Source organism: Meles meles, chromosome 1 (genome assembly GCF_922984935.1).
Source record: "Meles meles chromosome 1, mMelMel3.1 paternal haplotype, whole genome shotgun sequence".
Classification (NCBI taxonomy): domain Eukaryota; kingdom Metazoa; phylum Chordata; class Mammalia; order Carnivora; family Mustelidae; genus Meles; species Meles meles.
The window spans coordinates 30527463-30540977 of record NC_060066.1 but is presented as its reverse complement, the minus strand read 5'-3'; the positions used below and the strand labels follow the sequence as shown (position 1 = coordinate 30540977).

The 13515-nt window shown below is 34.6% G+C and overlaps 1 protein-coding gene across 1 annotated transcript in view; it reads right to left on the bottom strand.

The window, feature by feature from the left end:
• Nucleotides 1-1529: 1529 nt before the first annotated feature.
• EIF3E (eukaryotic translation initiation factor 3 subunit E) overlaps nucleotides 1530-13515 on the bottom strand; it is a 45252-nt gene continuing 33266 nt past the window's right edge. The window contains exons 11-13 of the mRNA XM_046012654.1: nucleotides 3450-3552; nucleotides 3027-3161; nucleotides 1530-1718 (exon numbers count right to left, since the gene is read on the bottom strand). Coding sequence (XP_045868610.1) covers nucleotides 1680-1718; nucleotides 3027-3161; nucleotides 3450-3552 — 277 coding nt within the window. The 3' untranslated portion in view covers nucleotides 1530-1679. The remainder of the gene's footprint in view (nucleotides 1719-3026; nucleotides 3162-3449; nucleotides 3553-13515) is intronic.

The window sequence follows — 13515 nt, the reverse complement described above, 5'->3', positions numbered from 1 at the left end:
CATTTTGTATTATAGATGATCATTTGAAGTTGGCATTTTCACAACACTGGCTAGATAGGAATAAAAAAAAATCAGCATTTGGCTTACCCTAAACCAGCAACCCTCCCACTTACTTCAGCACCTTTGGGCTAGTTTAGAAGAACCAATACCATAAACCAGGGATCTGAAACCACAGCACCTGGACCAAATCCGGTCCATATTCTCTAAACTTAACTGCGGGGTGAAGGTGATCTGGTCAGATGCCAAATAAAAACCCAGTATGCATGCATCTCCTACCCTTGTACCACTTTTTGAGTGCGGAAACAGAAATGTCTATTGTCTGACTAGGTTTTAGTTCAACAACCAAAGTGAAAATCAGACCACTTCTGTGTAAAGGAGACCCAACCAGAGCTTTATATATTTAAAGATCTCGGATATCCAGTAAAACGTGTTCAAGTGTGTGCATGTGTGCACGCGTGTGCATGCATTTGCAAGATTCAAGAAGTCATTTATAAAGTTTAGCTTATACTCCTTTTAAGTCTTTGTAGCTGCCCACTTTAAGGAATTAAGAAACAGCAGCTTTATTTGTGCTAGCCGCTAACTGGAAACAACCATCATCTCCTTAAAGGTTCATAGTTAAACAATGTGGTACCTCAATACCACGGAGACAGACTTAGCAATAAATGGGAAAAAACTACTGATATATATAACACTTGGATAGATCTCCAGGTCATTATGAGTAGAAAAAGTTAAACTCAAAAAATCATACGTTGTATAATTCCATTTCTAAAATATTTTACTGATGACAAGTTATAGAGATGGAGGACAGATTAGTGGTTGCTAGGGGTTAAAGGTGGGTATGACCACAGGGGGAGAAGTTCATAATGATGACAGTTCTTTATCTTTTTTTTTTCCTGAACAAAATGTCTCACATATTTACTACTGAACCAACCTACTGGTGCAGAACTAGTAACAGAGAAATCATTTCCCCCATAAAAATGTCTATTGTTCAGGTAGCAGTGATGTTCACAGAGTGATAGGATATGAGCATGTGACCTTCACTTAACATAAATGTGTGTGATCCCTTATAGACCCAGCCTGCTTCTTTTCCAATGCCTCCTCTTGGAGTTGTACCTGATTTTATTACCAGTTTTCATCTGAATCCCATGGGGAATGTGATGATTCTGCTTTTGTTTCTTGGCCAGGAATTACTTGATCCTGAGGTCTTGTGAGAAGACATGGTGAGGAACAGCCGAGCCCACACACCAAGATGGTGGAGAAAAGAAGATAGTTCCTTATCTTGACTGTACTGAAGGCTACACAAATTTACACAAGTGATAAAATGGCACAGAGCTATTTACACACATTGTCCCTATGACTAGATTCTGATTGTGATAATGTATTACAGTAACACAGATACAAAAACAGGTAAAATAGCTTTAGGTTTCATGATACCTCTATTATTTTTGCAACTTCCTGTGAATCTACAATTATTCCAAAATGAAAATTTAAAAAAACACACACTTGGATATACAAGGAAATTCACAAGATAAAATGAAACACAGCCAATTTTATTCAAATTCCCCAAAATTTATGCTCTAATACGTTAACTGTTCATAAATGTGGGTAACCCTTTATATAACGGTTTTATTATTTCATCTTTATTTTATAGTTTTTTCATCTTATCTTTACACAGTTCTTCAGTAGAAGCCAGAGTCCTGAGTTGCCCAGTTAGGAGCCTAGAACACACAAAAAGAAATATCCAAGGTGAGAAGAAAGTACTTTCTAAACAGCTAGCTTAGAAAAAAGTGATATTAGCATTTCCTTTTTAGTATTCTAGCCCAAAATCACTCTCTAAGATTTTAACAACCTCCACAATTTCTAAATGTCAATTGTGTTGCTTAGAACAAAAAAAAAAACCACACATCAAAATACCATCTAAACCAGTTTTTGACCAATTATAAAGTGTAACAATGACAGTATCACCAGTACTATAATAAAAGTCAATACAAATTGATCCTCAGGCATACAAAAAAGAACATTATATAAAAGCTGTTTTAGGTTGAGTTATTCTGGACTTAGTTGGAAAAGGCATAAACATAATTTCCCAATTCTTCCTCTCTTTTAAAACTGAAGAACTATTCAAAGGACACGAATCTTTTGCTAAAACTTTAATCACATGAAGTCACTGAATATCCACCTATTTTAGGAAGAACCTGTTTTGTCTCCTAAAAAAAAAAAAAAACCAAAACTTCTTATGCTCTAGTTACACATAATCGTAATGGCTAAAAAGCATTAAAGCTGGTCTGGGATTCCAAAATTACAAGGCCAATCAAGTTCCTTCAAGATCTAACATGCACGGGGCGCCTGGGTGGCTCTGTGAATTAAGCTGCTGCCTTCGGCTCAGGTCATGATCTCAGGGTCCTAGGATCGAGCCCCGCATCGGGCTCTCTGCAGGAAGCCTGCTTCACCCTCTTCCTCTGCCTGCCTCTCTGCCTACTTGTGATCTCTCTCTCTGTAAAAAAAAAAAAATCTAATATGCACAATCTACCAAAGTGGGGATATATTTTTTTTAACATAGTTCAATATGAATATCAAATAAAATCAAGTTTTTAAAGATCAACACTAAGAGATAATAAGACCAACATTTTTGTAAAAGTATTTCTTCAGACTTAAAAAGAACACAAATTTCAACCACTTGAAAGAACTCTACATATATAAGTTATCATATGCTAGTATCAAAATGATGTGCTGTAAACCCTTAGGAAAGGAGTCAATGAAGTCACACAGGCAGAATGAAAGAAAAGAAAAACAGATATAATAAACTAGGAACACAATTTTCTCAGTTTCCTTAACTAACACATATAATACATTTAAGAAAAATTCTTTTCAGTCTAGTAATATATCTTTAAAAAAATGTTCACACCCCCAATTAGAAATACAACATCAGAAATAAACAATACATTAGTATGTTCTCAAATGAAGTCCAGTAAAATACTTATGTCATTGCTAAATTCCAGACAAAACAGAAAATGTGTGGTTCTTACCTCTGACCTACTATTCTGATTAAGTTTCTTCTCGATATTCATGGCCAACATCTGGCTTCTAAATGAAAGACTTTTGGTTTTTTCAATCACTTGCTGATAGGGTGAGACTGCATTGTTACCCATAACCACATGACCCTAAAATGAGACAGAGGGAAATTGATCCTGTAATATTACAACTGAGTTTCCCAGGTAGGTCATGAGCATGACATCGCAACACTACATGACTATTGCACACATTTTCATGCACTGTACAGAGATGACAATATTCATCCAGCAACAACAACAACAAAAAGGTGGCTGCTGCTGCCTTAACACAAAGCAAAAATTCTTGACAGAATAGAACAAAATGTTCTAATGAAAAATACCCAGAAAAGTATAAGAGTCAGCAACTTACAGAAGTAGTATAACTAATTTAATACTCACTAATTTAGAATCAATCTTGGCATCCAGTCTTGCATTTCTAATCAAATTTACAATCCACCTTTCAGCTTCTTCTGGAGTCATGTTCAGTTTGTCTGCCAACATGCTGATGAAAAAAGTAAAAATTATGTCAGTGGAGTCTAAAAACTTAGTTTCATGTACACAGTCTTTGAAGCACACTCTGCATAGAGACATTCAAGTATTTATGGATCACCTTCTTGCGAATACTAGGACTCAATAACAGCACTGTTCATGTTTGTGCTATTATGTTGTACTGTGCAAGACCTATCCCAATTCACCAACCAGACTTTAAGATCCTTGAGAAGAGGGGACCATATTCCACATTTACAAAAATCTTTTGGCTTCTAGAATAGCACCTTACATTTAGCAGGTGCTCCACTAATAAAATGATTTAAGGGAGAAAAAGGTTTTATGATGCATAATGATTACACAAATTAAATCTACTACAAGGAATATCAGTGATAAGTATAATACAATGAAATAATCAAATCTCAGGGCTAGCGTATATATTTGTATTGTAAACTCTGAGGGCACTCTGGGAATTGCACATTACATAACCTAAGAGGCCAGGGAATTTCAGAGGAAAGAGAAAAACAAACATATACACAGAAGGAAAAAGAGGGAGAGTGGGAAAGGAGCAAGGGAGATGATCTGGTTGAAAAAGAGGCTGTTACAGGCCCCTTTTAATTTATCAGGACTAACAAAGGCACCCCTCGGTGGTAGTAAGTAAATCACCCAGCTGATAGAAGAGTAGGCATGTATAGTATTTAAGAGTATACAGTATATATGTATGCATATATGGGTGTTTCAACATTAACTGTTCTCTTTTCACCTCTCTTCACTGAAGACATTATACACTGATCAGGACCTCTAATGTTACCACTCATTTGATGAAGAGAACTAGAATATCAGTAACAAAATCTTTCCTCAGAATATTATGAACTAAAATTCCTCATCTGATAGCCTTTCTGATTTTAAAATGTAGTGCTCGCTTCGGCAGCACATATACTAATTTTAAAATGTAGTCAAGACATTGGCAATCACATAATTATGTAATTCCAGAGTTTCCAACCCAAATAACCTAGTTAATAAAAAATACCCTTAAAAAAAATAAATAAAAAAAATAAAAAATACCCTTATGAGAATAATATCTGTGCTATTCCTATTTTATACATTTACTGAAAAAGAGTTAACAGAATTTCACTCAAAATGTAAAAATTAAGTTAGGTTATCAATAAAATAATTACAAACTAAATCTACAAAGATATAGTCATTTAAAATTTATCCTTAAAATATACTTTGAGTTAAAAACATCTTGATGATGAATATGAGCAAACTCAACCATAAAACTCCCTAGATTTATGTGTTCAAAATTTTGTTCTGTTTTTGCAATCAATTTTGTTCTAAGTACACATTCTTAGCAAAAATAAAGAACAATTAATCCATGACCATTATTTCAATTTCATTTTATTCTCTTTATCACTGTTCTCCACTAGCTCTCCTTTTAAGCTACTAAAAATAGAGAACTGTGTCAATTTACTTGGACAAGAAGGCAATTTTTTTTGACTGGCAAAAATTCCCACAGCTGGTGTTTCCTGCTAGTGCCTGACTTATTTTAAGAATGTGTAAATTTCATTGTCTCTGCACTGCTATAGTTAGCAAGTATCTGATACTCTAAAGCTCAACTCTAAAGGTAAAGAACAGATTTTCCAAAATACACTCATTATTTTATCACGTCCTATAGCAATTTGTCTTTTGTGTGTCTCCTACATCCCTCCAAAACACAACTCCTTAAAGTGAGGTCAAAAGCATTTTACTCTGAAAAACACAAAAGAAACTGTACTAAATATATTAAAACTCCAATGTTTAAGATCACTATATTTTTGTTTTAAAGAGCAGAAAAAGTATTCCCAATAAGCTACAAATTATGTGGGGCTGGTATTATAAACATGTTTTTTAATTATAATATAAAACCTGTTTATGAGAGTTGTTAAGAAAGTAATATTTTAATGAAACATTCAGTTTTGAAGCTTAGGTTATCTGCTGATTCCTCTTCTTGCTGCCATATACAACTGAGAAGGCTTAGAATTTTCTTTAAGCCACTGCCTCTTATCTAATCATTCTACTCTTACAAGGAGGACTCCTCTCCACCAGCCATACTAAATCTCTCTGTTCATTAAACATGCCAACTTTTTAATCCCTTTGGGGCCTCTGCATATACTTTGTCATTTGTTTAAAAGGCTCATCCACTTTCTTCTTCATTTAGCTACCTGTTACATGAGTCTCTGCTAAATCAGTACCCTCATAAGCCTTCCAAGACATCTCTGCAAACTGTAACGTATCTATTTGATACTTTCACAGCCCCTCTATTTTCTTTGGAGCAGTCATAAAAGTTGAGTTTTTTCTGCTGAATATGTTTTCATGATACACTGTATATATAACTGAAAAGCATGAACCATAGCTTCTTTGTTCACTGCTATCTATCCAGCAATCAGCACCAATGCCCAGTTTACAGGAGGCACGTAATAAACATTTACTGTATAGTTCCTAAACTGGTCACTCGTCTAGTCCAGGCTCCATTACTATTTCCCAGTTTTTTAACTAATCTACCTCTTCAGCCTCTCCTAAATCATTTTACATAATTGCCAACTAACCAGTTTATGCCCAAATTCCTTTCAAAACTTTAACAAAGCCCTTCTATCAAAACAATATAATCCAAACTTCTAAATTTCTCATTCATAGTTCTCTACAATTTAGCTACGACCTCACTTTCCAACCTCTCATTATTCTCCCCCATGAGTACCACATGCCAGCCAAACCAAATCAATTGTCTTTCTTCCTTGCCATTCATTCAACAAAATATGAACTGTTAGATACTAATGACAAAAGACAGTCTATTCACCACTTTTATAGTTATAAGCTGGTGGATGGGGAATAGAGGACAGTCACTTTTGACAGTCACTTCATCCCTGAAATATATAAACTATTCTAAGTATAAAGATAAAAAAGTAGAAGAAGCTATGTGAGATGCAAAAGAGTTTACTAATTCTAGTCTGGAGGCTTGGGGAGATATTATTTAAGGAAATATTTAAGGTCAGATTTTTAACATAAAAGAAAAGTCTATTGTGCATAATAACTCCACACAGAGTTCTTCATCCTTCCTTTCTTTACATCCATACTTTGTCTCATATTCCAACATGGCTGGGGCAATATGGCAATATGCATTAAGGACCATAAATATCTATATGCAAGCTCTGACCCATAATCCTACTTTGAGGATTTACTGCTTTGCATTGTACTTGTTGATCCTTTATGTATTAAATCAGGTCAAAGCAAAACCTGAAATAAGGTCCAAGAAGTCTTAGTAAATTATTGATGGCATCTCAGGTTATCTAGGCTACCAATCATTCTGAGAGTGAATTAAAGAATGCAGCAACATTCCAGTTTCTTTTAAATAACAGGAAAATACACAGAATAAATGAAACTAAATGACAGAAATCCTCAAAATTGACATTTCTTATAGCCTACTGATTTCATGCAAAAATAGTAAAGATTTAAAAATAAAAATAAAAATCCTATTAAAGCTTAAAGAGCAAAAAAGTTGGCTTATGCTACCCTGCATGTTTATATTTAAAATAATTCAGTTTATCAATAAACTAAAAGAATATATCAAAATAAAGAATTCTGTGAAAAAGATCTATTTGATCAAGATCTTAAGCACAAAAACGATTTCCTGATTATTCAGATTGTACAGAAAATCTCAACCTTGTCTACAGGCAGCTTAAAACAGACATTTAAATATTTTGTGTAAATATCCCTTATACATATCTTTAAGTTCATGAGCACTCCTTTCTCAAGTGATGCAGCAAGATATTGAATATGTTAAATAAGAAATATATATGGAACCACAGAAGATCCTAAAGAACCAAAGCAATCTTGAGCAAGAAGAACAAAGCTGGAGGTATCACACATCCTGATTTTAAACTATAATACAAAGCTATACTAATCAAAACTCATTGGTATAGTATGGTACTGGGGAAAATAGACAAATGGAACAGAATAAAAAGCCCAGAAATAAACTCATGCATATATGTTGAATTAATGTATAACAAAGGAGCAAAGAATACAGTGGGTAATTGTATATTCTTTGATTATATATTCTTCAATAAATGGTGTTGGGGAAACTGGCCAGCCACATGCAAAAGACTGAAATTGGGACTACTATCTTACACCATAAACAAAATTAACTCAAAATGGATTAAAGATTGATTAAAGACTTGAACATAAGACTTTAAACCATAAATACCTACAAGAACATGCAGGTGGTAAGCGCCCTGACATCAGTCGTAGCAATAATTTTTTTTGATCTGACACCAAAAGTAAAGATGACAAAAGCAAAGATAAACAACAGGGACTATATCAAACTAAAGAGTCTGCATAGCAAAAGAACCTACCTACAAAATGAAAGGGCAAGCTACCACCAAGTGGGAAAACAGACTGCAAATGATAGAGCTAAGAGGTTAATACCCAAAATATATAAGAAACTCTTACAACTGAATAGCAAAAAAAACCCTAAGTAATTTGACTAAAAAATGGGCAGAGCATCTGAATAGACATTTTTCCAAAGAAGACACATGGACAGGTAACAGCTACATGAAAAGATGCTCAGCATCACAAATATTAGGGAAATACAAATCAAAACGAAGTGAGATATCATCTTACACATATTAGGAAGGCTATTATCAAAAAGACAACAAATAGGGACACCTGGGTGGCTCAGTGGGTTAAGAATCTACCTTCAGCTCAGGTCATGATCCCAGGGTCCCGGGATCTAGTCCCTCATTGGACTCCTTGCTCAGCAGAGAGCCTGGTTCCCCTTCTCCCTGCCACTCCCCCTGCTTGTGCGTTCTCTGACAAATAAAATCTTACCAAAAAAATAAGAAAGAAAATATGATACAGGTAGCATTTCATATTAATGGGGGAAAAGATAATTTTTCAAGTGAAGACATGAATGATAAGAAGCGAAAAGCCTCATTGCTGATAGGGAGAAATTTTCAGTGGTTTTGAAAAAAGATCAAAATAGGCACAACATTCCCTAAAGCCAAAACCTAATCCAAAGCAAAGCCCTAACTCATATCAATTCTATGAAGGCTGAGAGAGGTAAGAAAGCAACAGAAGGAAAGTCTGAAACTAGTAGAGGTTATTCGTTCACGAAGTTTAAGGAAGGAAGTTATTTCTGTAACATAAAAGTACCCAAGATGAAGCTGCTAATGTAGAAACTACAATGAGTTATTCAAATTACGCCAAACGACAGATTTTCAAGGTAGAATAAATAGCCTTACACTGGAAGAAGATGCCACCTAGGACTTTCATAGCTGGAAAGGAGAAGTCAATGCCTGGATTCAAAGCCTCAAAGGAGAGGCCAACTCGCTTATTAGGAGCTAATGCAGCTGGAGACTTTAAGGTGAAACCAATGTTCATTTACCATTCCAAAAATCCTAGGACCCCTAAGAATTATGCCAAATCTACTCAGCTTGTGCTCTATAAATGGAACAAGAAAGCCTGTATGATAGCAAATCTGTTTACAAAATAGTTTACTGAATATTTTAAACCCACTGTTGGGATTTGCTCAGGGAAAAAGATTCCTTTCAAAATACTACTACTCATTGACAATACACCTGGTCACCCAAGAACTCTGACGGAGATCTACAATGAAATTAATGTTATTTTTGTCCCCGCTAACACATCATTCTGCAGTCCACTGATCAAGGAGTAATTTCTAGTCGTATTGCTTAAGAAATACATTTCCTAGGGCTACAGCTGCCATAGATGTGATTCTTTGGATGGATCCGGGCAAGGTAAACTGAAAACCTTCAAGGAAGGATTCTCCACTAAGATGCCATTAAGAATTTGTGATTCACGGGAAGAGGTCAAAATAGCAATATTAACAGGAGTTTGGAAGAAGTTAATTCCAAGCCTTACAGATGACTTCAAAAGGTTCCAGACTTCAGTGGAGGAAGTAACTGCAGATGTGGTGGAAATAGGAAGAGAATTAGAATGAGAAGTGGAGCCTGAAGATGGGACTGAATTGCTGCAATCTTGTGGTAAAACTAACAAATGAGGAGTTACTTCTTACGGATAAGCAAAGAAAGCGGTTTCTTGAGATGGAATCTACTCTTGGTAAAGATTACTGGAAATGACAACAAAGGATTTAGAATATTACATAAGCTTATATAAAAATATATATATATATATATATAAAAAATATATAAAAAATTATACAAATGTATGCTCCAACATGTTTATCACACACATTCAAAATATTACTTCCATACTTTGTTTTTATCTACAATTGAAAACTGGTCCAAGAATTATTCTAGAACAGCTTTTAAATTTCAGATACACACCATATCTGATAAACTATTCAGCTATACTAAATTAAATCCCACCATAGTAATCTTTTTTGACAGATATTGCATACTTTATGGTAATCAGATTGGTAAATTATCCTACAAATCTATAAGGTTGTATATAAACTGATAAAAACATTCTTAATATGCATTTTTATAAAGATATGACTATCATATGCGCTTATAGCTGTTAGTCAAGAAACCTATCAACTGACAATGTTCCAAATCACAAACAGAAAGAGTTATTTAATAAACAACCATTGGTTTTATAATACGCACTATTCTCTTCAGAATTTAAAATGTGTCCACTGGTTGGACAGAAAGGAGGACAGAGACAAACCCTTCCCCCTTTACCCTCCAGAAGACAGAATATCAAATAATTTTAAATTAATTAGAGGCAAAGATAGGTCAGCACAAAATAATGAATAATTTGTCGTAATTAGTATACAGTAGAAAAAAGTGTACTTTGCAGCTTTAAAATATTCCATTCAGTAGGTTATCAGGCTTCACTGAAGCTTCAATCTAAATTACTTCTCTCATTTTCCAACACACAAATTATGTCCATGTCATTCTAATTACTCTTTATTTTTCTTCAAAATACCTATCATAATTTGTAATCTTATCTTTATTTAGTATGTTTCTTCTTCTGGACTTAAAGCTCTGAGAGTGTGCTCCCTACCTTCTAACCAGTGCTTGGCCAGAAGAGCCACTCATTCACATCTGTAATATTTCCTTCTTTGAACACCTGTACCTGTTATACTGCTATTACTAATTACATTACAATCAGGATACATATTGTATTTATCCTCTCTGGAAGGATGAACATTAGCTTTTTAAAAAGTTTCTATATATTCTTAAAAATGACAAAATTACAGAAATGGTTAATAGATGAGAATGTATCAAAGTCAACATGCTGATTGTGATATTTTACTATAGTTTACGAGATGTTATTCCAAGATGTTATATTGGAAATGTGAACTGTGTAAATGGGAAACTGTGAAGAACAAAAGGGATCTCTTTATTATTTCTTACAACTGTATGTGAATCTATAACCATCTCAGAATAAAAGGTGTAATTAATAAAAGAGGTTTTACATCAGAATTATTTACAGGCACTTTAAAAAAATAAGAGATGCCAGCCAAGATTTCCTCCTAGAGAAAATTTCAGATTCTTAGGGATTGGGCTCAGTCTTCATTAATTAATTAATTTTAAGATTTTATTTATTCGAGAAGGGCACATGGAGGGGGGGGCATGGTGACAGCACACGGGGAGGGAGAGAAAATGTGAAGCAGACTCTGCCCAGGAGATCATGACCTGGGTGGCATAGGTTGGCTGTCCAACTCTTGGTTTCAGCCCATGTCATGATCTCAGGGTCATGAGATCGAATCCCATGTTAGGGAACTCTGCACTCAGCAGAGTCTGCTTCAGATTGTTTCTCTCTCCCTGCCCCCTCCCCTCTGCTTGCAAGCTCTCCCTCAAATAAACAAACAAAACAACAAATCTAAACCCTGGACTAAGTTCTACTAGATACACCCTCCCCTGTGCCAATAAACCTTACAGAGATCTCGTTGTTGGTCTAAGATGAGTACTTCTTTTTTCACCTGAAGCAATATATCTTGCTTTGCCCCTATCCTCCTCATTCTTTATACACTAAAAATATTAAATCACTGATTTTTCTTTCCACTACTTTAATAGGCTGTAAATATGTGACCTAAATATTGACAGTCTGATGCAGGTTCTTAAATCCCGGATGTGCTTCGCAATAACCACTCTGAAGGTAGAGTATAGGAGCTCTGTTACACATGATAGCAGAGCATACTCAGAAAATCTGACCTAAAAAGTCTGAGGTGGCTTCAGGGAAATCTGTATTTGTAAAACAAAACTCTATAATTGATTCTGAGGCACAAAGTTAAATAATGACTTATGGTTTCCATCTTTATCCTCTGGCTTTCAGTGAAAAGACTAATGACAAATTAGTCTAAATCTGATATTTCTAAAAATATCAATTGTGCACAATGAAAAAGAAAAGAATTTATAGTGATGTACAATACAATGAATGTTGGAGACCTATTAGTCCAGGTTCTGTCATTAAATAAGACCTAAGCAGCTTAATGTCTCTGAGCCTTAAGCTTCCCAGCTATTAAGAAGGAGCTACAAAACCATAAGAAAACAAAGAAGTTGTACTGGATTTTTTTTTCTTTTTTTTTTTAAAAAGGTGTTTCCAGAAGTCTTAGGCTCCAAAGAAGTGCTTCAGCCATCAGGAAGAAAGCTGAACAGAGATATAGGCTGAACAGCATGAAGGGGCTCTGATGTCTTACACAGATGTACACATATGATGGCATATCTGAAAACAAGTTGTAACACACGCACACACACAATTTAAAAACCATGGTTCTAGAACTTGAAACCTGAGCCACACGTTAAGTGCTCAAAAGCCACAAATGACTATTGGCTACTATGCTGAACAATGTAGATATAAAAGCATTTTCATCGCTGCAGAAAAAAGTCCTATTATTGATTCAGTAACTGCACTATTGGATCAGAAACTCTCTAAGATTTCTTCCAACTCTAAAATTCTTTCTTAATATTTGAAGAAAAGGTATTAATACATACATTCAAAATCACCCGAGTTAGAAAACACTCCAAAGGTAGCTAAAAATATTTAAACAACTAAAATAAAAAGGAAACACTATCACTGGAAGAGAGAAAAGATTTCTGGACTTTAGAAAGTCACCAGAACTTTAGTCTGAAAATGCTTTAGACTTTGTCCAAAACTTCAAAAAACTATAGGAATCAAAGAACTACAGCAATCAAAGAAAAACATAAAAACTACAGATACCAGTTTTAAAAAATTCTTAGGTAATGATAAAGTCACATAAAAGCTTCTGGAAGCATTATCCACTCCATTAACCTCCTCTGAGCTGTACTTCTCTCTTGAGTACACAGGACAAATACTTTATTTTACTGTTAAACATGGTAAACTGAATCTCATAAACGTAAAATAATGAATACAAGGTCCAGGGTTAAGAAAGGGAAGAAGTCAGAACTGGAACAAACCTTACTCATGGTGCCTCAGAAGCAAACACCAAAGTGAGAAAGCATTATCATGGACAAAAATACAAATTCACTAATATAAAGAAAATAATGTATTCATTTAACAAATATTTACTGAACACCTATACTGTATAGACTCAGTATACTAGGTGCTAAAGATATAAAAAGGAGAATTTGCTTTCAAAAGTGTCATAGCAGGGATAATTAAATAAGTTCTAGACAAAACAAAATACCCAAGTGACCATATTGTCCTAAGAAGTGGGGGAAAGTCCACAAGGAAAGCATCCCTCTTTCACAAGGTTGAATTATATTACTTAAAAAAAAAAAAAAAAAAAAAGGCAGTGCATGAATTCAGCTATCTATTGTCCACTAGCATCCCACATATGATTTATCTCTTTATTTCACAACCAATGACATATTAGGAATTTGCATGTATTCTTTAAGAGAATCAGATTTTTTAAATTATATGTTTGCTAGCCATAATAAAGTACTAATAAAACTGGTCAAGGCTTTAATTCCCACAGGAAAAGCCCCATGATTGCACTATACTTCTAGCTCCAAAAAACCACTTCAATAACAACCCT